The sequence below is a fragment of the Lepidochelys olivacea genome, assembly GCF_965140295.1.
Source record: "Lepidochelys olivacea isolate rLepOli2 genome assembly, chromosome: 9".
Lineage (NCBI taxonomy): Eukaryota > Metazoa > Chordata > Testudines > Cheloniidae > Lepidochelys > Lepidochelys olivacea.
In genome coordinates, this window is record NC_140419.1 from 44895031 (window position 1) to 44921741 (window position 26711).

The following is a 26711-nucleotide window of genomic DNA, read 5'->3' on the forward strand; positions in this document are numbered from 1 at the left end:
AGCTTCACGGGACGCCCTGGTACTGTGCCTGCAGGTCCCGCTGTTTTCTGCTCTGGGGAGCATCCTCTGTCAGCTTTTCTATGCCGCTTGTGTGGCATTGGTGAATGTGAGAAGTGCCGGGTTGTCTGTGCATCCTGAGGTGCTGGAGAGCTCTTAGACGAGAGTCCTTCCTTGAAACTGTGTCACGTACTGATTCTGGGGCACTCCGTATGGATGCACTCGGTGCGGGGTCCTGGCAGTCTGCAGCAGACTGGGGATGAAGGGCAGTTCCATAAGCAACTGCTTCGATTGGAATTCTCACTCCTTTTCAGTTCTGAGGTGGAAAACCCTACAGATTTTGCAACTTTCTGTCTGGTGTGCCTCCCCCAGACACTTCAGACATGAGTTGTGGGGGTCGCTTGCTGGAACAGGCTTGCTGCAGGTTCTGCAGGGTTTAAAGCCTTGGGCTCGCAGCATGCCCTGGAGCCCAAGGGGGGGGGAGGAGTTTTGGGGAAACCCCGCTCCCAAATCTCACTATATACAATATATACACTAACAACTAAGACTAACTACAACTAAACTAGGCTAAGCTAACTCTACGAAAGAACGCTAAGGGAAGCACTTGCTAAGCAAGTGATCGCAGTTTCAGTAACGGTCACTGGTGGTAAGAAGGAACTGAGGAGGGGCTGGGTCGGCAGGGTCATATATTGAGCGCCATGAAGGTGCCACTCCAGGGGGCTCCACAGCCGACCCAACGGGAGCTGCTAAAGGAAAACTTTCCCACGACTGTGCATGCGGTGCACACACACCTGATTGGAACTGACATGAACAAGCACTCGAAGAAGAATCAAAAGTTCGGGAAACGTCAGTTTAACTTCTATGGACACTGCCAACCTGACTGAGCCCATAATTCACTGGTTATTAAAAGCAATAGAAGTTGATGGGGAATGCAGTCTAACTGTAATAGTTACACATCGTTTTACATTTAAGTTTTGCTTATATTTGGGAAATGTATTAGCTACAATAAGTAATAAACTTTTTCTCTTACTTTACCAAGAAGGACAGCCATTTTATGACGCCATCTGCCTTTGTTTAGGGAAGCAACTCTGATCCAAATGTTAAGCTGAGAGTTATAAATCCACACATCACGGCTGTTAATTCTTCCACCTTTAAAATTATGAAAAAAGACAGAAAAAAAACAATGTATCTTTGACTAAGGAAGTTATTAAATAAGAGATGCTGGATACTGACATATTCCTCTGCAGTAGACCATGGAAAATGTCACATCCTATACATCTGATGTAGACTCATCTGTAATTATATAAATTTCAGTAGATAAAGGTTTTCAGATGTTCTTGGTCACTGTGTAAAGGAAGTGCATCTCTTATAAAGTGAAGTCTCCCAAAACAATAATCTCTTCCAACCCCTTCCCCCAAAATACCATCTACCATAATGATCTACACCATTCTTCTCCCCACCCGCTACAAAGTACAATCTCCCATGATCTATCTCAAATAAGGCACCTATCACTGTGGTATCTTCATGCTGTACAGAAATTGGAGAGATCTGTTTCCTAGATGGCAATTCTCAAAGCCTCCTTTGTTTCTGATGTGCATGTTTGTTTGCTCTTGCCTTCTATTTGCTAGTTGCTGGTGGTTCCTTAGAAGATGTCACTGCTGGAGAAAAGTCTAACAAAGAGGCAAGGCCTGCATTTTAATCTAAATAACCACTGTCCTCCACTTTAAGACAACAGATCCTTTGTTAATTATAACTGAGACAAACAATTCTAATAAGTCTCTCACAGATAATTAATACTAAAAAGTAACGCTTTTATCTTAATTGTTAAGTCAGTATTGAGAAGGATATTATCAGCTATTTTTGACACTGGATCTCATTCTGCTGTGTCATAAAACATTACATTTCAATAAGGCAGTTGTTCAGAAGTAGACTGAGAGGTAGACTCAGCAAACATCATTCTGAGATGTATTAGCAGGAGTGTTGTAAGCAAGACACGAGAAGTAATTCTTCCACTCCACTCCGCACTGATTAGGCCTCAAAAGGAGTATTGTGTCCAGTTCTGGGAGCCACATTTCAGGAAAGTTGTGGACAAATTGGAGAAAGTCCAGAGAAGAGCAACAAAAATGATTAAAGGTCTAGAAAACATGACCTATGAGGGAAGATTGAAAATATTGGGTTTGTTTAGTTTGGAAAAAAGAAGACCGAGAGGGGACATGATAACAGTTTTTAAGTACATAAAAGGTTGTTACAAGGAGGAGGGAGAAGAATTGTTCTTCTTAACCTCTGAGGATAGGACAAGAAGCACTGGGCTTAAATTGCAGCAAGGGAGGTTGCAGAATCTCAATCACTGGAGACTTTTCAGAACAGGTTAGACAAACATGTCAGGGATGGTCTAGATAATACTTAGTCCTGCCATGAGTGCGGGGGACTGGACTAGATGACCTCTTGAGGTCCCTTCCAGTTCTGTGATTCTATGAAATGTTAATATTAATAAATATTTTCAAACATGAAAATACACGAGAAATACATCCCATTGTGCAAACCTTTCAAAATAATATGCTGAGCAAAATACATGCATTTTTTTGTGATAAGACATCACACAAACAGATTTTTTAATGTTGGGTAATATTTCAATGACTTTCTCCACACTCTTTAGACTTCTTTGAGCACCACTGCATGGATGAACCACTGGAAAGGAAATCTTTAAGATGTATATGCTATGAGGCATGTACATAATACTGGCTGTTTTCCTCTACAGGGTTCATGCATATGTCCCCCTCTCAGTTTCACTGTCTGTAATGGGGGAAATAGATAGTTCCAGGACAGGAGTTAGTATCCAGTTAAGTCTGTCACCATTGGTCCAGATGACAGACATGGACCCAAATAACTATTTTTTTGTCTGAACTTCAGAGGTGCTGAGCATCTACAACTGCCACTGACTTCACTGGGAGATGCAGGTGCTCAGCATCTCCAGGTCAGTATTTAAGAAGGGTGAGGTATTTGCCTCTACTCTGTATTTCTATGCTGAAAAAAGGTTTGATCTGTTTTCACTGCAGAATCTGAGCACTAATATTTAAAAACTGCATACTTAACTGGTATGGAGGAGAACATATTGGATTGTGGGTCAGTTCATATAGTCATTTAGCTCTAAGCTCCACTCATATCAATATTATATCCCCAGATCTCCTTGATGAAACTTCAGCCGTGGCTGTAATAATTAATGATTAAAAACAAAACAATAAGAGAAAAATATCTGTGGCTACCAAATATAGGCACAGGGTTTATGCTCAAGACATACGGAGGGAGATGATTTGGTAAGCAACACATAGGCTAGAGGGGGTGAAATTCGTGAAATTTTCATTTCAGCAGCTTCTGGAAATTCAAAGCACAACGATCTCCTAAAGAACTGTAAACTATCCAAGGACGTTCCTGCTGTCATCACGATACTAAGCTTCCTGGAATTATTTACCTGAAACAAGAATATCGTTCCGTAAAGCACACACTGCATATTCAGACTTGGTAAATTCTGGGAGCTTAGCCAGTGACTTCCATTCTCCTGTCACAGGATCGTAGCATTCAGTGTATGGCAGATTAAACCCCCCAACTCGTTCACAACCTCCGACAATGACTATCACCTCAGAATAACCAGTTGATCTAAAAGAATGAAAACAGAAAGACAAAATAGATGCTTATTAAAGCATATGTAGCGAACAATATCAGCTTGAAAAACCAAGGTCATACAGTTTTAAAATCTGAAAATCTATTATTTAATGTGATACTGACTTCTACAGCAATAATTATTTCCTTACAAAATGGTTAAGCGTTTTCACTGTATTTCCAGCCGTCCCACTGTGTGCCAGGTAACCATGCCAATAAGTAACCTTTTTTTTTTTTTTTTTTTTTTATAAATGGTGGAGTTATATTGTATGATTGTTCCATGAAAAAATCAATTTTAAAAAAAGAAAGCCCTTAAACTTGAAGATTGTTTTCCTCCTCTGACTGAAAATGCAGAAATATCAGAGGTAAAGCTGAAGCCATGTGTGAGAATTTTATATATGCAGTTTTGGAAGTTTCATATAAAATCCATCATATTGAAAACAGTCTTCTGCAAAATTACAAATATCACAAAGACTCCTATGACAGTTTACACCACATTAATATTTCACAAATTTAGAACTAAATATCTTCCAAGTGTTACAGAAAATTTCTTTTTAAAAAAGTTTTAAACTTATGGATCAGATAAAAACGTTATTAGACAGGATGTATGGTTGCAAATACGTATCAGTAATGTGAAAGTGGGTGTGGTAATGGAGGGAAACTTTAAAGAAGGTTGAAATAATAAAACCAAGTACCAAAGCCAGCAAATTCAAAGTTAATGTTACACTTATCCAAAAAACAAAATAAAATCCAATATCAAATCCAAACATTTGAAAATATGGAAATGCAGAGTTAAAGAAGCTTAGACATTAACTCTTCTCCATATTCCTGCTCACTTTCCAGTCAAATTCTTAAGAAAACCTGGTACCTGCAGATTATATTTCTATAGTTATAATATAAAATAAACATACCTCACTACAATATCTCATTCCATATATGAATGGATAGAAAGGACCAACCAGCTACTATATATGAGCCTACCAAATCATTAGTCCCTCCCTCAAATTCACTTTTGCTCATGAGCCACCTATAAAAACCTCTCTCCATTTAAGCTTCTCTAGTTTAGGGAAATTTGCACCCATGTAATTACATCAATGCAGGGGCTGCCTGAGTTGCCCGGGGCTAAGCGCACCAGCCACTGCAGAAGTCACAGAGGTCATGGAATCAGTGACTTCCATGACAACTGGCATCCTTATACAGGATTGCAAATCTTTTTTAAATTAAGAAATAAATGAGCCAATATCCGTGGTTCGAAAATACTGCCTGAGAGGGGTGATGCATAGTTTTGCTCTCTCTGAAGGAGAATTGATTTACTAAAATATTTTAAATCCAGAACTGGATTTAAAAATAAACAAATCACACCTCTGGATGGTCACACGTGTGGAGATTAGGGTCTGATCTACACAAGAAAATTAGGTTAACATAAGTACGTCATTTAGGGGTATGAAAAATCCACACCCCTGCCAACTTAATTATCTAGTGCAGACCAGGCGTCTGTGTAGACAGCTCTAAGCTAGGTCAATGAAAGATTTCTTCCGTTCACCGAGCTACCACCTCTCAGAGAGGTGGATTACCTACATCAAAAGGACAATGCCTCCTGTTGGCATATTCAGTCTCAACACTGAAGTGCTGCTGCTGTAGCATTTCAAATGCAGACAAGTCCCAAGAGGCAGTAGCTAGGTCGACAGAAGAATTTATCCATTGACACAGTACTGTCTACACTAGGTGTTAGGTCAGCTTAACCACACTACACAGAGGGGTGGATTTTTCGCACCCAAATCCACCCCGAGCTACGTACTTGACAACTTAATTTTCTAGTGTAGACCAGACCTTAGAATTTTTTGCAAGTAGGACAGTGTGCTGTGAATAAAGATAATAGGGATCACATTCAAAAATAAAGAGGCAAGCACAAAATACAATTAGGCATAGGCTGTTAATAGTAACAGTTAACTATTGAAACAAAATGCAAATGGAGGTAATTAGAGCTGTGGTTCTCAAACTGTGGCCTATGGACCAGCAGTAGTCCAAAGATTCCTTCTGTCAGTCTAGAAAATGAAATACTGTGAGAAGCAAGAAGGGTGGGCCCAGGAGATGGCATGGAAGGTGGTCCATGAGATCTCTGTCATTACGTGGTCCCCAAAATAGAAAAAATGGAGAACCACATTACTAAAGTAACATTCATAGATACTAAGGTCAGAAGGGACCATTATGATCATCTAGTCCGACCTCCTGCACAACGCAGGCCACGGAATCTCACCCACCCACTCCTGCGAAAAACCTCTCACCTATGTCTGAGCTACTGAAGTCCTCAAATCGTGGTTTAAAGACTTCAAGGAGCAGAGAATCCTCCAGCAAGTGACCCCATGCCCCATGCTACACAGGAAGGCGAAAAAACTCCAGGGCCTCCTCGAATCTGCCCTGGAGTAAAATTCCTTCCCGACCCCAAATATGGCGATCAGCTAAACCCTGAGCATATGGGCAAGATTCACCAGCCGATACCCAGGAAAGAATTAAATCCAGTGCTTTCACAGAAGAAATTAAAAATCAGATTTCTGATGTACTTCACACAGGAAACTATACAGCTCTCATGACATTATTTGAAGAAGCTGAATTAAACAATATAGACCAACAAATGGCTGCCTGGGTAGCAGTCCTTTAATCAGTTCAAAGAAAATCTGTTAAAAAAAAATTAAAAATTTCCACAGACAGAAATTCTGAGGTATTTTGAAAAATCAGGAATTTTGTCTGTTAAAGCATCCGCCATATTTGGGTGCTGCATAAAAAATAATAGCCAGCAGTGCAGTAGTTAAATACAAAGTAATTCACTTAAGAGCAAAAAATTACTGAATTCTTACTTTAAAAAAAAAAAAGTAGTTGAGAAGAACTGGTTGAAATGGATAATATGATAATAACCAATTAAAAGTACATCTGGATATATTTTTATTAGATAGGTCTAGTGGGTCTGTGAACTGAAATACGCAACAACTGTAAGACAGTCTAAAGATATTCAAAGCTTATGGTATGCAATTCATATTTTGTTTTGAATACACAGGAGTCCACCCACTAGAACAGGGGTGGACAAACTTCTTTGGCCTGAGGACCGCATCTGGGTATGGAAATTGTATGGTGGGCCATGAATGTCTAGTGGGGGAGGGGGACTCTATGGGGTGTAACGTGGGGGAGGGCTCTATAAGGGATGTTACCGAGGTGGGGGGAGGAGGGACTTATGTGGTGTCGTACCAGAGATTCCTAGGGGCCCTGCCAGCAGCGGCACCAAGGCGGCCATACCAGGCCTTGCCATGGGTGGAGGCACCCTAGCTGAGATGGGTAGGGCTGCTGAAGACCGGGAGGGGATTGGGCGTTCTGCTGCATTGTGGGGGCTGCCGCGTAGGGGCGGGGTTCTGATACCGGAAACAGCATAGTGAAGTCACACCTGCACAGTGTGGCTCTGCGTGTTGGAAGATGGTGCTCATCAAGGGAATTGTGAGTCAGGGGCTGGGGAGCGCCGGGTGGGTGGAACGGGGCATGCCCCCAACCCTCGGTTGGAGTGCCAGAGTGGGCCAAGTCCATGACCATGCTCCCTGGCGGGAGCTTGAGGGCCAGATAAGAACATCTGACGGGCCGGAAGCAGCCTGAGGGCCGTAGTTTGCCCACCCCTGCAACATAACCACTAGATGTCACTGAGAAGCTTAATGGAAATATGAGAGACAACCTCAAGATGTCAGTGCAACTGTATTCAGTTATCTGGCTCCCACATCCCCACTTTGTTCTACAAAGAAATCTTAGGGCAGGAGTAGTCAATAGGCCAACCGCAGGCCAAATCCTGACAATCAGACACTTTTGAACAGAATCCAAAATCTTTATTTACTTATTATTATCATTATTGTAGTTATTTTTATTATTTTTCTTCCCTGGAGTCTGGACCTTCACTATACCTTGACCAAGAAATTTGGGCCTTGACAAAAAAAAATTGACCACCCCTGGCTTAGGGGGCATAAGGGACAAGAAGGGAGGATCAACAGCTATCAACCCAAGTGTCATAAACATAAAGGGAAGGGTAACCACCTTTCTGTATACAGTGCTATAAAATCCCTCCTGGCCAGAGGCAACATCCTGTTACCTGTAAAGGCTTAAGAAGCTCAGCTAACCTGGCTGGCACCTGACCCAAAGGACCAATAAGGGAACAAGATACTTTCAAATCTTGGGCGGGGAAGGGCTTTTGTTTGTCCTCTTTGTTTAGTGTTTGTTCTCTCTTGGGACTGAGAGAGGCCAGACAGAAATCCATCTTCTCCAACCCATCCTAATCCAAGTCTCCAATATTGCAACCAGTATAGGTAAGCCAGGCATGGCGGATTAGTTTATCTTTTGTTTTATGTGAATTTTCCCTGTGTTAAGAGGGAGGTTTATTCCTGTTTTCTGTACTTAACTCTAGCTATACCTGAGAGTTAGGAAAAAAAAAAAAAAAACTTGTGAATTTCCCTGCAGGTGGTTAACTACCCTGCCTTTAGGTAGAGAAAACTCCAGCTCAAAAAGAAAAATCCCTTTGTAAAAAAACTAACACCTCTGTCTCCAGGCAAATAGACAGAAAACCCTCTAGCTGCTCTCAGCATAAAAAACCAACCTCTTCAGGTCTGTGCTTTTGGTTCAAAATGATCTCTAGTTCAAAATGATCCCACCGCTCTGCCACCATGTCAGGGTTCCTTCCCCACTCTGAACTCGAGGTACAGATGTGGGGACCTGCATGAAAGACCCCCCTAAGCTTATTCTTAAGAGCTTAGGTTAAAAACTTCCCCAAGGTACAAACTTTGCCTTGGCCTTGAACAGTATGCTGCCACCACCAAGCGTTTTAAACAAAGAACAGGGAAAGAGACCACCTGGAGACAGCCCTACACCCCCTTTCCCCCTCCCTAGGGGACTACTCATTACCCTCTGGGCAAAACCTTATAAAGTTACAGAAAAGAGGAAAAAACCTCCCTCTTAACACAGGGAAAATTCACATAAAACAAAAGATAAACTAATCTGCCTTGCCTGGCTTACCTATGCTGGTTGCAATATTGGAGACTTGGATTAGGATGGGTTGGAGAAGATGGATTTCTGTCTGACCTCTCTCAGTCCCAAGAGAGAACAAACACTAAACAAAGAGCACAAGCAAAAGCCTCTCGCCCCAAGATTTAAAAGTATCTTGTTCCCTTATTGGTCCTTTGGGTCAGGTGCCAACCAGATTAGCTGAGCTTCTTAAGCCTTTATAGGTAACAGGAGGTTGCCTCTTGCCAGGAGGGATTTTATAGCACTGTATGCAGAAAGGTGGCTACCCTTCCCTTTATATTTATGACACCAAGTTTTAAACGTGCAGTGACATCAGACAATTTTTCAAATTTTTCTTGCTTCAAAAGAACTCAGACCAGAATCCCACAGTTTTTGAACAGCTAGTCAGAAACCAGTTTAAGTATAGAAACATACTGATACATATGCACACACAATCCCCAGAAAAGTTCGCCAGAAAAGTTTGAGTAGAAACATTAATTCTGGTATATAAAACTTTCAGTCGGTTCTATGCTTTTTCCTCACTAACAAAGTTTACATAAAAGCAAAGCAGGAGAAAGAAGAGGCAGCAATACATGGAACATAGGGAGGGAATGGGGAAAGGAGCTACCAAAACCCCATTTTAGAAGAAACAGAAGGGGAAAGCATGGAGAAGGCTGGGAGGAATCTGGTAACTTTTACAAAACTTTATCCATTTTTGCATCAGAATCAAATGACAAGGAACTATCCCTTGACAAGGAACTATCTCTTGAATTTAATAATAGATACAGAGAAAAATCATTGCTGGGAGACCAGACAGCTTCTCTCTTTATAAATTACTCCTCTTGTTGCTGCATTCATGATTCAGTGTTTATTTTCGTCTTAAATTTAGTAACAAAAACCCTGCTCAGAAAATGTCTCTGTTAAACATAAGTAGTGGAGTGGAGGTGGGTGTCTCCTTTTTCAGTTCTCCAGTGCAGCATTACAGGTAGCCAACTAACCTTCTCAAGTACCTATGTTATGTTTGGCAGAATTTCCAGGCTTAAACATTTTAGTTTTCCTTCTTTACCATTCTTTCAAGAATGTAATGTTTTTAGCAATTACCTGGGAAGGTATATGGCAGAATCCAAAAGAAATCTCCATAACCAACAGTTCCCAAAATACCACCATTGGCATTTTTTCTCATTTCCTCCTGTAGCTTACAGCAGCAATTTCCAGTTTTATTATGGGATAGTAAGAAGTAATGTTTTCAAATAAAAAAAAAACAGGTTACAATATTTAAACTTAAAATATTTTCTGTAGCTACTATGTAATTCTGTAAATATATATATTTGTTTTGTTATTTCATCTCTAAATCTGTTATATAATTCTAGAACTGTATTACTAATCCTGTAAAGTGTTTTATTAAACCTGTAAAGTGTTTTGTGGTGTAACAATGGGATTTTCAAAGCAGTCGCTGTTGCCCTGACTGAAAAATGCCACCCAGCTCCTTGATAAGTGTACAATACATTATTATTTTACACTGTAAAAATGAAATAATTATGAAATGTAGTGGATTAATGGCTGCATTGTAATGAGCTGGAATGAAAGCTGCTGCAAGTGGCTTAACTGGGCAACTAGTGGAAAGGGCTTAGGATCTCATCCTGCCAACATCTACACCTGTGAGTAACTTACTGATGTAAAAGTCCCTCCTACTGAATTCTAGGGGACTACTCATCAGTAAAGTTACATATATGTGTGAATAAGATTACTCAATGGCCTACTTAAAGTTAAGAATGTGAGGTGACCAGGCTTTTGTGTGGATAAGGCAGTAAAAATGCAGAACTCAGTAACACAAAATAAAAGACACTTTCAAATTTTTCTTCTCTATGCTGCAGTCTTGGTTACAGTTCATATCCACTAGACAAACAGGTAAAAAAATCTGCATACAAACAATGTTCTTCTAGGGCATATCAGAAAAACAGTAAAAAAAACCTCTCACCTGCGTGGTCTAGTTCTTGGGGACATCATTTCATTTCCAAGTATGTGGTATCTTCTTGCTTCATGCAGCAGCTGATAACACTCTGGAGAATTCTGAATCAGCTGTTCCACTTCCACTGTCTGTACAAAATAGTTAGGATGTAATAAAGGGAGTCTCACATGCGTCAGAAGTTCCTGTAACACTGGCCTTCTCAGATCAACAGCACGGTAAACCCAGCGCATAACTGCTTCAAAAACCATCTCTTCTTTACTAATCACCAACTCATCACTACAAATATAATCAATAAGCTCATCTTTCCCAAGCTCGAGAAATTCTTCATGCTGAGAAACATCCTCAAATGTCTGCAGTGCAAAATTTCTGCATTTGGTGAAGAGTGTCTTTAGTGAGTGTGTATCAGCAAAACGCTGGATTCCCAGGCAGTTACAAGGATCCAGCTGCTCTTCCAGGAACTTGGCACAAGCATCACGCAGAACACTAATTTGAAAGAGACTTGATGTTTCAAAGATATATTGCACATTTTCTGTCGTGATTTTCACCTTGCCAGTGTACACGTACTGTAAAAAGCAATCCATAGCTTCAGCAAAAATGCCATTGATCTCCACTAACATTTCTCTGCTTTCTCTGTGATCATTGCAAAACATAGCTCTGAAGTAGCTACTGCAGGCTGAGAGAACAGCTCGATGGCAGGGAAACTCTCTTCCTTCCACACAGATAATTACATCTGTGAACAAGCGGCTGTCTCTAAACTCATTGAAAATCTGGAGTATGCTTTCAGCATGGGATGATCCTGAAGAGAAGTCAAAAAACTCATGACTTGATAAGGACTTTGGGTCCATTTCAAAAACTTTACGTTTGGTTGCAGGGGAATCACGGACCCCGCTATCCTCTCTATTCAGTCTGCGGCCCAGTATTAGTACCATTGTTACATCCGTTGACTATAGAATCATTGAGAAAAGATTTCTGAGTGTCTTCTTTACGGTGCTATGGCTAGAAGAATTAAAACATTTTAGTACCCAACCAATCAATTCTGACAGTTAATGCCATGAAAGAATTATGAAATTTATGAAACTTACATAATACAAAACAAATAGCCTGATCAGTCTAAAATCAGTGTAACTTACACTCCTCTAGTAAAGGTCAAAAGTTGTTATTTGACAAATGATATGTGACATCATGCAATGCAGTGAAATATATCCCACTGTCATGCATACACGCAAAGAACAGAGTTAAGGCTGCTGTGGGAACCATAATTATGAATACCCTAGCCTTTGTTTACTTGAAGTATCACCCTTATATCAAGCTTAAAAATGTCAAGAGGCTAAATCCTAAATTCCTTACTCAAGCAAATCTCTCGGTTGGTATCAGCAGGAGTTTGCCCAAGTAATGACCTCCGGATTTTGCTATACAGATTTTTAAACTGCTTCTTACTATGTGTTTACACAGCCCCTAGCACAATGTAACTCTGATCTCAGGGCCTCCAGGTGCTCCTGTAATACTGCTAATAAAAGTAATATTAAAGAAGACTGAAAATTTTAAACTAGAAAAATTGCAGAGGGAGGCTACAAATCACATCTCCATCTTCAGTATACATCAGTACCACAATGCAATCTATGGAGTTTAATGATTTTGTTTTCCAAGTGACCATTCTTGATCAGCAAAAGCAAATGTCTTAGCTCTTCTTTCTAATCAGCAAAACAATCAGTTAATCAATATGCTAAGGTGAAATTAAAAATTAATACAGGTTGCTAATGTGCATTTTGGAAAAAATACTTAAAATTCATGTTGAAGCATAATGTAGATACCGCAGAAAAAAGGCAACGACGTGAATAAGTATCAAATAATAATTATGTATATTTGTGAGAAATCCATTATGCAAGCAAATGAATAAGGAGTCTTTGCATCTGGAAGTAAGAAGTGGGGGCTACCTAGTGAGTTAAAGGAGAATTTCTGTTTTCTGACCTTAGTTAACTCCTATCTAAAATTTATAAGCAAAGACTATAGTCGAAAGCATTGTATCATCATCAATATATACAGCTCTCTCACTCAAACGCAAATTATGTTGAAAGAACATTATTAAGATTGCAAAGTCAAACACTCAAAGGTTAGGAAATGAATTAAGGTAGCCTGTGAACATAATACGATTAATTTGCCTAGACATGGTGAAAGTATATATGATGATCATCCCTATAAGCATAGCTCAATTGGTATATCTTTTGATTCCCGATTTTTAAAACCAACTGGACTAAAACCCTACCAAAAAAACCCAAAAAACAAACAAAACAAAACAAAAAACCCCACGCCCCACTGGGAAGCACTCCTGCACTAACTTCCATAATTCTAAGTGCATGGATTTATTTTTAAACTTCCAGGAAGATGTGTCTCAAATTATTTTAAAACTTGTGCAAAAAAGGTTCTTTAAAAAAAAAAAAAGGATTCTAAGAGATTATGTTAATTTCCTCTCATTACCCAGAGACAGTACAGAGACAGTAAATGCTGTTTCTAACACTAATTTTATTTCCTGACTGCCCAGCATCTTCAGAGCTGCATATTACTGGACCAAAGTCTGGCTACACCATCTCTTAATATAGAACAAAATGAACCATACTTTTTTTTAAACAGGCTTTTTATAAAGCCTTTTTAGAAGATACTATTCTTGACTGTATTCTGTAGTACAGTTTCCTCACTCAGACAATTTTAAAAAGGAACACTATAAATATACCAAACATGTCATACTGTTGCTTTTACATAGGGCTCAAATCTATTTCAGACAGAATTTAATGAAAACCTTTAGAAATTATTTACAAGGTAGAAAATACTTTTGATAAAGTCATATCAAGGCTACAAAATAATTATCCTTAATTTGGATTAACACATGGATTACATGTCAATTTATTGCCTAAAGAATACTGTTGAATTCAATGTAACATTTTCAATAAAGCCTGCTAAAGCACACAGTTAATATTGTGTCACTTGATATTCTAATCTGTATCTCTATAGTCTATCCAATTTATTTTGCACGTTTTACCCAGTAATGACATCTCCTGGGCCAGATGAAAATATTAAACTCACCAGTTATACTGTTTTCTAAGGAACTAAAATATGAAATTGCAGAACTACTAACTGTGGTATGTAACCTATTGCTTAAATCAGCATGTGTACCAGATGACTGGCAGATAGCTAATGTAACACTGATTTTTTAAAAAGGCTCCAGAGGCAATCCTGGCAATTACAGTCCAATAAGCCTAACTTCAGTAGCATGCAAACTGGTTGAAACTATAATAAAGAACAGAATTATCAGATGCATAGAGGAATGTGATTTGTTGAGGAAGAGTCAATATGACGTTTGTAAAGGGAAATCATGGCCCACCAATATACTAGGATTCTTTGAGGGTGTCAACAAACATGTAAACAAGGATAATCCAGTTCATTGATAATCCTGAACTTTCAGAAAGCCTTTGACAAGATCCCTTACCAAAGGCTCTTAAGCAAAGTAAGCAGTTATGGAATAAGAGGGAAACTCCTCATGTATTAGTAATAGGTTAAAAGATAGGTAATAAAGGGTCGGCATAAATGTCAGTTTTCACAGTGGAGAAAGGCAAAAAGCGGGGTCCCCCAAAGATCTGTACTGGGACCAGTGATTTTCGAGATATTCATAAATGATCTGGACAAGGGGGTAAACATTGTGGTAGCAAAGTTTGCAAACAATTCAAAATTACTAAAGATAATTAAATCCAAAGCTGACTGCGAAGAGTTACAAAGGGATCTCAAAAAACTGGATGACTGGGTGACTGGACACTGGATTTATGGCTAAGGCTTCAAGTTTGTCACGGAGGTCACGGATTCCATGACTTTCCATGACCTCTGCAGTGGCTGATGCACCTGGCTCAGGGCAGCTCAGGCAGCCCCTGCGCCAGCCGTACCAGCTGGTGCTCAGGCAGTCTTGGGACACTGTGCCTCCCCCCGCCCCCGCCCACCAGCAGCAGAGTTTGGGTGTGGGAGGGGGCAGGGGCACAGGACAGGGTGAGCCAGGCTCTGGGCAGTGTTTACCTGGGGGGTTCCCTGGAAGCGGCAACATCCCCATCGCTCAGCTGCTACGCGGAGGTGTGGCCAGGAAGCTTTGCACCCTGACTCTGCATGCAGGCACCACCTCCGCAACTCCCACTGGCCACGGTTCCTGGCCAACGGGAGCCACAAAGCCAGCACGCTGGGCGGAGGCAACTCGTAACCCTCCCACCCCCTGCAGCACTAGCGGGGGTCCCAGGCTGTGTGCCGCTGTCTGCCCCACTCCAGCACCCAGGCCACCCTCCCCCAGTTTTAGTCACGGGTATTTTTAGTAAAAGTCATGGACAGGTCACGGGCAGTGAATTTTTGTTTACTGCCTGTGACCTGTCCGTGACTTTTACTAAAAATACCTGTGACTAAAACGTAGCCTTATTACAACAATCTGTAACCCAGTAATCCCCTCATTTTGTCCTATGACTGCAGAAGTTTTAACTGGCCACTGTACCTTCAATGGTCCCTTACAATATGTGCTAACTACTTATGCTAAACAATCTTTTCCCATTTAGTTTAGTTTGGACACTCGACATATCTTTCCCAGACCTCAAGAAGAGCTCTGTGTGGCTTGAAAGCTTGTCTCTCACCAACAGAAATTGATCCAATAGAAGATATTACCTCACTCATCTTGTCTCTAATATCCTGGCACCAACATGGCTACAACTACCAATGGGTAACCAAATGTCAGATGAAATTGAATGTTGATAAACTCTTGTGAATTGGAAAACATAATCCCAACTGTACTTACAAAATGATGGGGTCTAAATAGCTGCTAGCAGTCAAGAAAAATCTTGGAATCACTGTGGATAGTCCTCTTAAAAAATCTGCTTAAAGTGCAGCAGCAGTCTAAAAAGCTAAGAGAGTATTAGGAAAGGGATAGATAATAAGATAGAAAATACCATAATGCCATTATATAAATCTATTATATGCCTACACCTGGAATATTGCATGCGGTTCTGGTTGCCCTATCTCAAAAAAGATATATTAGAATTGTAAAAATTACAGAGAAGGGCAACAAAAATGATTAGGAATAATGGAAGAGTTTTCAGATAAGGCGAGATTAAAAAGACAGTGTTCATCTTAGAAAAGAGATGACTAAAGGGGGGAACGTGATAGAAGTCTATAAAATCATGACTAGTGTGCAGAAAGTGAGTAAGGAAATGTTATTTACTCCCTCACATAACACAAGAATCAGGGGTCACCTGATGAAATTAATAGACAGCAGGTTTACAACAAACAAAAAGGAAGTACTTCTACACACATCACACAGTCAACTTGTGGAATGTTGTGAAGGTTAAAAGGATAACTAGGTTAAAACAAATTAGATAAGTCCATGAAGGATAAGTCCATCAATGGCTATTAGCCAAGATAGTCAGGGATGCAACTCTGTGGTCTGAGTGTCCTTAAATCTCTGACGGCCAGAAACTGGGACTGGATGACAGAGATGGATCACTTGCTAAATTCACTTGAAGGATCTCGCACCAGCCAATGTCAGATGACAGGATACTGGGCTAAAAGGACCATTGGTATGAATCAGTATGGTTATTCTTATGTTCTTATATTGAGGGCCTAATCCTGCTACATTTACTCATATTGGGACTAATTGTACAGTAAATTCAGGCTACTCAGCATAAGAAAGTGTGGCAGAATTGGGATTTACATCAGCAGTAAAAAAGGAAAGTGCAACTGTGAGAATATAACTATAAACCTAAAGGCCTGATTTTGATATAACTGATGTAAATAAGAAATAACTTCAAAGAAGCTGGTAGAGTTATACCAAGGTAAAACTAGCATGTAAACAGAATCATGGCCTTCGTGTATAGCATAACAGGGTAAAATTCTGTTCATCTTATTCCTGTGAGCAATCTTATTGATTTCAATGGAATTATTCACATAAGTAAAGAAAGCAGGATTTGGTTCTTATTAAATTGACAATGTTAAGTTTTAGCATGCAATATGCCGTGTAATTCATAATACTCGTTAATTGCTTAATAAGGGGCATTGTGTTTTCAAGCCATATACCTCAACCAACAGTTCTCAAACTTCATTGCATCGCAACTCCCTTTTGACAACAAAAATTACTATACGACCCCAGGAATGGGGACCGAAGCAACCCACTTTGGAGTCCCGAAACACAGTTTGAAAACCCCTGACCAAAAATGTTCAATCCTTGAGGAAGGCAATGTGTCTCTTCTATACTTTGTACAGGGATGAGGACAAATGTCAGCAATCAATTAGTAAAATAATAATAATGTGATAAATAATAAAATACAGCTTCATAAAAGTGCATGGTACTTTAAAGACATGTTCTCAAGAGCTACCAGACTTCTTTCATTTTTTTAAAGTACCATACACTTTTATGAATCGTATTTTATTATTTATCACATTATTATTAGTAACAAAGTATATCACACAAATTATACCAAAGGGGGGAAGAAATTAGGGAGAAAAGCAAATTACAACAAACAAATATTAGAATTCACTGCTTTTAAATGTATTAGATTGCAATCCTTGTCCTGCTGAATTAAAAGGCTATATTTCCACTAACTGCAGTGGGAACAGGAATTAGTTCCTAGAATTCATACGTACTGTCCTTTCTATGGCCTTGTTTAGGTAATATCAGAAAAATACTCCCATTGGTGCTACCACCCATTCAGTTGCATTAGTGTTAACAGGGAGAATGGGGGTGGGCCCTAAGGCTTGTCTACACTTGAAAGTTAACATAGGTAAATTAGGGTGTGAATGTGAAGTGCAACAGCTGTTCCTGACTAACTCCATGTTACTGGATTCAAAGTGGATTAAACTAAACAGGAACAAGGCACTATTGTTCCTGAATAAACCTAGGTCTACACTTAAAATTTAGATCGACCTAGCTACATCTTTCAGGGTTGTGAAAAATTCCCACATCTAAGTGCCAAAGTTAAGATGACCTAACCCCCGATGTACGTGCAGCTAGGTCCACTGACCTATCTATGCTGCTCAGAGAAGTGGACTAACTTCTATCACTGTAGCGCCTGTAGTGTAGACATGGCTTAAGAGTGACCACACTATTCCTGAATATCTCCATGTGTACACAAACCCTAAGTGTTGAGTTTCAGGTTCTCTGCAACAAATTAAGCTAAAGAGACAGAAAAGAACAATCCCACAAAGAGTGAAGTTTCTAAGCAGCCCCTACATCTCCAAAATGACACTATGCAGAGAAGAAAATAATGGCAAAACCTTGTGTAAATCTTTATTTACATGGAGCGTCACATGGAGGTAACTGGACTACTTGTGAGAGTAAAGATGACTTGCATGAGGAAGGTTTGGCGAGACTGGGCCTTAAACCAGCACAAAGAAGGTATGTTCATTTATTGAATCAGAAAGAACAATCAATTTTGAGGTCACTTTAATATTTAGGCCTGATCCTGCAATAAGCTATGTGTAGGCAAACCCCGGAGCCAGGCAGAGCTCACTGGAGAACCCAGCTCATAAATTTTCACTGTTCCAGTACAGCAGTCTTTCATGTCACTTTTATAATCCCGTGTTATGAAGTGCACTATACATCAACTGTAAAACGCTGCTTTGGTTTATAAGATTTGTGTAGTGGGTTAATTTTTTTTAAACCACATTTTAATCCATAATTTGGATACGCTTAAAATTATATGAAAGGAAAAGTTTGACAGATGTAACATACTTTTTGTGCTTCTGTAACTAAAACTGGCAAGAAAGTTGCTCCCTAACATAATCTTAATTACTTGTATTGCACAAGGGGACCTAAAACCTTGAAAACCCCAGGTACTTCATAATAAAAAAAGTTTTACTTAAGCCTAGCCAAAGGTTAACTGAAAAAGGCAAAAAGCTGTTCCAACTTGTTTTTATCTATTCATCTTTGGTATTCATATAGTACCAATCACTGTTGTAGCTGGCATTTTTCTGGTGGCCCTACCATTTTCTGTCAAAAATAAATACTGTAAATGTTTAGCCTTACAGTTGTGAAGAAAACTTCTGGAATGTGAACCACTGTGCTTCTTTTCCTGAGTCTGCAGACAACCTGAAACAATAGATTGGAGAGATGTGAATTTCCCCATTCGTCTAAACTCTTTGGGGCAGGGACCATCTCATACAGCTCCCCCATAAGCTTCGATTTCACTACATTAGCACATATTAAAGTCTGTGCTGTCTAAGGGCTATGTTACACGTGGCCTGATTTAGGAACAACTGTTCCTGAATAACTCCATGGGGTAGGCCTGATCTCTACTACAAATTTACGCCAGCATAATTATATTGGCTAAGAGTGTAAAAAATCATACCCATAGCCAATACAGCTATGCTGGAAAAAAAAACAGTCCAGTGTAAACCCAATTATTCCAACCAAAGAGTACTTCTGTCAGCACAGCTGATGTTGTTCGGGGTGGTGGTATTAGGGCTGGTCTACACTAGAAACAGGTTGACCTAGCTACATTCATCAGGATTGTGAAAAAGCCACACCCTCAAAGATGTAGTTAAAACAACCTAAGCCCCAGTATAGACAGTGCTAGATCAACAGAAGAACCTGTTTGTTGCTGTAGTAAGTGTCCATAGCTATATATACCCTCCCTAAATGGTGTAAGCTACACCATATGAAGATTCTTTTGCAGGATAAACTGCATCTACATGGGTTTTTTTTGCCAGCATGTTGGCTAGGGGGATGATTTTTTCATATTCTAACTGACATAAGTTGTGCAGGCAAAACTTTGTAATGTAGACTTGGCCCATGTGTAGACAAGCCCTAAGGCCAGGTCTACATTATAAAAGGTTTGCCAGGTTGACCACTAAGCCCGACCTGATCTTGGAAGTCATTGAATAGGAGTTTCTGTATTGTTATTCATATGTTAAAATAAATGAAGCTGCTTAAGAAAAGTTTTTATAAAGGTAGGGGACACACACTATAAGGAATTCTTTCAAATAGGCTTTGCTATCAGCAGTAGACCTACTGAGACCTAGCAGTTAGCATAAGCAGTTGACGTAAGTTAGCTTGAGTGTTTGGTTTAGGTTATAAGGACTTTTGCAACACAGATCTTGTAATAAATAAGTAAACCGCAAAAGAACAAAAACTAGGGGGACTTTTAGTATGTGTAGTCATAAAGTTAACTGCATTCATGCATTAGAAATATTAGGAAATGTACTGAGGCATATGGCTTGTGTCAACAATCAGAACCCCAGTTATGGTTTTCTGGATAGCTCTACATGAACCTTAGGCTGGAAAACAATCTAAATATGGTTCCTACATGTGTGGGTGCTCAAGGAAAAGGAGTATAAAAAAAGATGTATGGCCAACCTCTGGTGTGTGCATCAGGGTGATCAGATGGTGGAAGCCGGGAGCATTACACCCCACTTATGATGTTCTGCACTGACTGTTTCTGCTATCTTCACCAGTCTCTGTTATATTGTGAAAAGAAAAGGAGTACTTGTGGCACCTTAGAGACTAAGGTTAGTCTCTAAGGTGCCACAAGTACTCCTTTTCTTTTTGCGAATACGGACTAACACGGCTGCTACTCTGAAACCTGTTATATTGTGAGTATGTCAGCAGAGACTACTTTATTCTTTATATGTGTTTTCTGTGTATTAATGCTTATTAGGGCTGTTGATTAATGGCAGTTAACTCACACAATTAAAAATTAATCACGATTAATAACATTAATCGTGATTAATCGCCGTTTTAATCACACTGTTAAACAATAGAATACCAATTTAAAATTATTTCATATTTTGGATGTTTCTTCTACATTTTCAAATATTTGATTTCAATTTACAACACAGAATACAAATTGTACAGTGCTCACTTTATTTTTGATTACAAATATTTGCAGTGTAAAAATGATCATAAAAAGAAATAGTATTTTTCAATTCACCTCATACAAGCACTGTAGTGCAATCTCTTAATTAGGAAAGTTGAACTTACAAATATACAATTATGTACAAAAAAACCCCTGCACTCAAAAATAAAACAAGTCCACTCAGGCCTACTTCTTGTTCAGCCACACACTAAGACAAACACGTTTGTTTACATTTACGGGAGATAATACTGCCTGCTTCTTATTTATATCACCTGACAATGAGAATAGGTGTTCACATGGCACTATGGTAGTCGGCATTGCTAGGTATTTAAGTGCAAGATGTGCTAAACATTCATAAATGCCTTCATGCTTTGGCCACCACTCCAGAGGACACGCTTCCATGCCGATGATGCTTGTTAAAAAAATAATACGTTTATTAAGTTTGTGACTGAACTCCTTGCGGGAGAATTGTATGTCTCCTGTTCTCTTTTACCTGAATTCTTCCATATATTTCATGTTATGGCAGACTTGGATGATGACCCAGCACATGTTATTCGATTTAAGAACACTTTCACTGCAGATCTGACAATATGCAAAGAAGGTACCAACGTGAGATTTCTAAAGATAGGTACAGCACTTGTCACAAGGTTTAAGAATTTGAAGTGCAGTCCAAAAACTGAGAGGGACGAGGTGTAGAGCATGTTTTCAGAAGTCTTAAAAGAGCAACACTCCGATGAGGAAACTACAGAACCCAAACCACCAAAAAAGAAAATCAACCTTCTGCTGGTGGCATCTGACTCAGATGATGAAAATGAACATGTGTCGATCCGCTCTGTTTTGGATCGTTATTGAGCAGAACCTGTCATCAGCATGGACGTGTCCTCTGAAATGGTGCTTGAAGCATGAAGGGACATATGAATCTTTAGCGCATCTGGCACACAAATATCTTGTGGCGCTGGCTACCACAGTCCCATGTGAATGCCTGTTCTCACTTTCAGGTGACATTGTAAACAAGAAGCGAGCAGCATTATCTCCTGCAAATTGTAACCAAACTTGATTGTCTGTAGCAATTGGCTGAACAAGAAGTAGGACTGAGTGGACTTGTAGGCACTAAAGTTTTACATTGTTCTAGTTTTGAGTGCAGGTTTTTTTTTGGTACATAATTCTACATTTGTAAGTTCAACTTTCCTGATAAAGAGACTGCACTACAGTTCTTGTATGAGGTGAACTGAAAAATTCTATTTCTTTTATCATTTTACAATGCAAATATTTGTACTAAAAATAAATATAAAGTGAGCACTGTACACTTTGTATTCTGCATTGTAATTGAAATAATATATTTGAAAACGTAGAAAATATCCAAAAATATTTAAATAAATGGTATTCTATTATTAACAGAGCAATTAATTGCGATTATTTTTTTTAATCGCTTGACAGCCCTAATGATTATACTTGGATTTATTTGGATAATTCAAGTTTCTATTGTGACCTACCAATCTCGTAATTAATAATTTAAAGTAGCCATCTGACTAAAGAACCTGTCATTAGTGACTTGTATAATCTGCAACCCAAATTAATGAAAGACTACGGTCAGTATACCTCTACTGGCAAACCCATTTAGTGTACATACAGCTTGCCCTGGCAAAAATTGCTTTTGTCAGAATAGCTTATACTGGTTCCCTGAGCAAAATAAGACACATGGGCAAAAGCACTTTTATGCCAATATAACTGCATCTACACTAGGGCTTTTGCCAGCATAGAAATGTCATAAGAAAAAGATCATACCCCTACCAACATTACTACATTGGCAAAAGTTGCTAATGTTAGGGTGATCAGATGTCCCAATTTTATAGGGATAGTTCCAGTATTTGTGGGTTTTTCTTATATAGACACCTATTACCCCCTACCGCCATCCCGATTTTTTACACTTGCTATGTTGTCACCCTAGCTAATGTAAACATGGCCTGAAGCCTTGTCCTTACCAGGAAAACAGGTGTTTTTTTACCACATTACTATCACATGGTAAAAACAAACAAAATCCAAATCCAAGGTCTGGCTGCACCCTAGGAGTTTTGGGACATGTGTAGTACTAGGTGTTATATAACCTCTTCTAATAACACACCTTTAATCCTAGTCAAGATAAAGCTTGTGTGTTTGTGTAGCACCCTCCCAGTATAATGACCTGGGTTGGCCTCTATTGTAATACAAATAAATAAATAATAAAACCACCCGTGTTTATGCTGAAGCCTAATAACTGCATTTTAATTCACATTCTAATTATTTTAATGATTATTTTAACAAACACATCCAGTGGATGTGCTTTATTCCACATTGTTGGACATCATAAATCACATACAGAAAAGACAGTTCATCTACTCCATCCTTCTGACCAAATAGGATTGTCCCTGCAGTATATTCTCTAACTTTTGTTGGGTCTACTTTTAAAAAGTGATGTGCAAAAGGGGGGAAATGTGTCTTTTTTTTTGTTTCTGTGTGACATAAGAAAGGTCTAAAAAGTTTCAGGGATTTTTAAGAGTTTTTTTCTGCTTGTTATTTTATACTAGAAATTCAGGTCTTGCATGCTCTTGAAAACAGTGACTGAAGAACTGACGTGCAGTACACTAAAACCACTCCTAATGCCTTAGTTCAATGGGATTTCCTTATGTCACATCCTTATGTGGTAGTTTTGAGCGTGTAACAATGGGAAGATTGGTTTTAGACATATGCTTATACACTTAAATATTTCTTTGTTAAAAAGATCCCATAAAAACAAAGAAATAGAAAAAAGATGCACTGTACCATCAAGGCTGTAAAAATAATGGACAAACGCCAGGAAATTGAAGGCTGATATGGTCCTAAATTTACACTGTTGACTTTTTCCTGTTTACAGCCACTTGAGTCAATGGGGGAACTTGTGTTACTGGCTTTTGTCTAAAGGAGTACTTGTGGCACCTTAGAGACTAACAAATTTATATGAGCATAAGCTTTCGTGAGCTAGTGAGCTGTAGCTCACGAAAGCTTATGCTCAAATAAATTTGTTAGTCCCTAAGGTGCCACAAAAAGAAAAGGAGTACTTGTGGCACCTTAGAGACTAACCAATTTATTTGAGCATGAGCTTTCGTGAGCTACCCATCCGATGAAGTGAGCTGTAGCTCACGAAAGCTCATGCTCAAATAAATTGGTTAGTCTCTAAGGTGCCACAAGTACTCTTTTTGCGAATACAGACTAACACGGCTGTTACTCTGAAACCTGTCATTAAGATGCCACAAGCACTCCTTTTCTTTTTGCGAATACAGACTAACACAGCTACTACTCTGAAACCTGGCTTTTGTCTGATTGCATCACAGCCCTAATGTTATTTAAATACATATTTTGCATATGTTATAAATGTATTTCCTGAAACTTGTGTGCTATTTCATCAGGTATTGTCAGAAGGATTCTATTTATACTTTGTGCCCTGAGGGCTAACTGCTTACTAGCAGTTACAATCGAAAAGTGCTTTAAGGTTGTTGTTCCCCATCCCCTTTCCCCATACACACACACACACAGACACGCACACGAGTGAAATGTCAAAAAATGCTACAAAGTATTGCAACATAAAGGCCTACCGAGGTCAACTGGAGTTTTGCCTAAGTGAGTTGTGAGGCCCATATGGCAATATTCCCAGGCTGAGGCAATATACTCATAACTTGTTTACTCTATGTACTGTCAGTATGAATAATACTACAAAAATAGAAGTCTGGTACCAGTCTTCCCAGTGCTTGATTTACCAGGCTCTAGATTATTTGCAATAGAAACAATATATATTAAAGAGACACAGTTGTGTTGCTGTGTCACTGTCAACTAAGTGACCCCTCTGTTCTAATCTCTGTGATTTGGAATTATTTAGGACAATCAGTGTGGGACAGAAATCATTTAACTGCTTTGAGAAGAACTGCCAAATATCTCACGTTAGTACTCTTTTAATCCCACTTTGGACTTGTCTATACTAGAAATTTAAAAAACCCTTTTTTAAATAGGCACAGTTGTATACGTTTTTAAAATGGTTTAAATGGCATTTCAGACCTAACAAATGCATTTCCAAACTAGTTCAGACTAACATGCAATTCAGGGTCTGTCTATATCGGAGAGATTCTGTTCTGCAAAAGAGGGTCAAGGCTTTACCTAGGGCACGTCTTTACCAGCAACGTTAAAGCGCTTTAAAGTGGCTCGTGTAGTCGTGACACAGCGCTGGGAGAGAGCTAGTGCAGCACAGTGCTGGTAGCTGTTCCCCTCCTGGCGGTGGTTTTTTAATAGCACCAGGAGAGCTTTAACGTTGCTAGGGAAGACGTACCCTAGATTCTCCACAAAGAGTTGTTCCAGGTCAAAGAAAGCCATGTTTGCGGAGTTTCTAGTGTTTACCTCGAGCTAGGTAACTGGCAATCTGTTACCTGGAATCAGAACACAGGGGCGCTTGCAGCTACAGGCGCTGTGCGCGTACCACTGCCGGGGCCACAGGGGGGAGGCACAAAGGGGACAGCAGCCCCGGGCCCCCCTACTTGAGACGGCCTCCACAGCTGGCACTTCCCGGCCGAAGCCCGCTCCACACAACTACTCTAGGCGGTTTGGGGGGGTGGGGGGGCTACTGCCTGGCCCGCCCCCTTCCCTCAGGCTCCGGGTGGAGACCGTCCGGCGGCGAACCAAGGGGATGGGGGGAGGGGGCGCCTCAGACTGGCGCCAGAGACGATAACCATCCCGACCTCCGCAGGCCACCGCATGGTGTGCGCATGCGTATTACCACAACGGGCTCCCTCAAGGCACCACCAGCATCATGAGTTGCCACGTATGCGCACGCGCGCGCCCTCCAGCTCACCTTCACCCGGGGCAGCCTTAGCGACAAGCCACCTCCCCTCCCGAATATTTCTGCCCAATCAGACCGAGGCAGCACCAAAGTCCCGCCTCCTGCTCCCTTTTTATCCAATCGCCAGTACCTTTAATCCCCCCCAACACTATTGTTATTATGAGAAGGAGGACAAGGAAGGAAGGATCCAAAGTACTAAATACCAGGGGAGGCAGCGCCACCCCTTCCCTCCGTTGTGGTTTGCCCCAGTCCACATACACCCAGGGGCGGGGAAGAAAAAACGTTACTGCCCTCTCTAGGCCCTGCACTACCCTGGCCGGGCCCGGAGGGGTTAATGTGATGGGGGGACAGCACCCTTCCCCCAGAGAAAGGGTCACCCCCCTGTGATTGGCTCAACCACAACGACTCCCCCACCGTTCCCGGCCGCTGTCCCGCCGCGGCTGACACAGCCGGCGCAAGGTGGCACCGGGCGCGGAGCCCGGTTCTCTGTGGCCCCGCGCCTGGGGTCAGGCGTGTCCCCGTGCGGCCGAGCCCCGCGCCCCCTCCCCGTCAGGCTGGGGACCGCTCCGTACCTAGACACCGGATGCTGGGGGAGGGGAACTTGACACCCACCTGTGGAGAAGGGGGGACGTTACTAGGCTCCCAGAGAGCGGCCGGCTCAGCCTCCTGCTACCTTGGCCATGATCTGTGGGGTTAGGGGTCTGTTACAGCAGTGGATGGGCGAGGCTCCGTGGCCTGCCATGGGCAGGAGGTCAGACAAGATGAGCATGATGGTTCCTTCTGGGCCTAAAGTCTATGGTCCCTGCCCCAGGCTGCTTTACACCCGTCCCCGCTGGCAGCAGGCAACCTGGTGTGCTGTGACAGGGCTCCTGGCCCCATCCCCTAGAGCCCCCCCAACACACAGGGTGACTGCCGCTGTGATTCGCTGACAGCCACGCACAGACACCCGTTACCTCTCTCAGTCCTGCCTCCCGCAGATTTCCTGGTGCTGGGAAGTGGGGCTGCTGCTTGCGCTCTTGCTTTGCCTTTTTTGTTTTAGATCTGTGTCTCTACCTCCAGCTCAACTCAAAACAAAGGAGACCCTGAGAAACATGTGACCTGCCAAAGCCAAAACACATGATGTCAGTGACACGCCAGCCAGTGGGATCACAGCGGCAGAAGTACTTGGGAGATGTAGTTCAAAGAGACCACAGCGGTGCAAACATCCGTGTCACGTCGTTTGCCTGCCCATTTTAGTCCATGGTCAGAGTTGAAGTTGCTATTTTAAACCATTAGCAACTATCAAGGGGCCAACTTCCCGAAAATAATTGCACCACCCACCTAAAAGATAGATACACCCAGGCACTTGTTGGCATGTATA

The 26711-nt window shown here is 40.7% G+C and overlaps 1 protein-coding gene across 3 annotated transcripts in view; it reads right to left on the minus strand.

Annotated features, from left to right (window-relative positions):
- KLHL24 (kelch like family member 24) overlaps window positions 1-26430 on the minus strand; it is a 43033-nt gene extending 16603 nt beyond the window's left edge. Inside the window, exons 1-5 of one of the 3 annotated variants that reach the window (XM_084638475.1) lie at window positions 26305-26430; window positions 18684-18746; window positions 10658-11644; window positions 3467-3651; window positions 1028-1146 (exon numbers count right to left, since the gene is read on the minus strand). In XM_084638475.1, the coding sequence (XP_084494601.1) occupies window positions 1028-1146; window positions 3467-3651; window positions 10658-11577 (1224 nt within the window). In that variant the 5' untranslated portion in view covers window positions 11578-11644; window positions 18684-18746; window positions 26305-26430. Of the gene's footprint in view, window positions 1-1027; window positions 1147-3466; window positions 3652-10657; window positions 11645-18683; window positions 18747-25963; window positions 25984-26304 lie in introns of those variants that run through there. The other 2 variants (XM_084638476.1, XM_084638477.1) reach the window with 2 other exon arrangements.
- Between the last annotated feature and the right edge of the window lie 281 nt (window positions 26431-26711).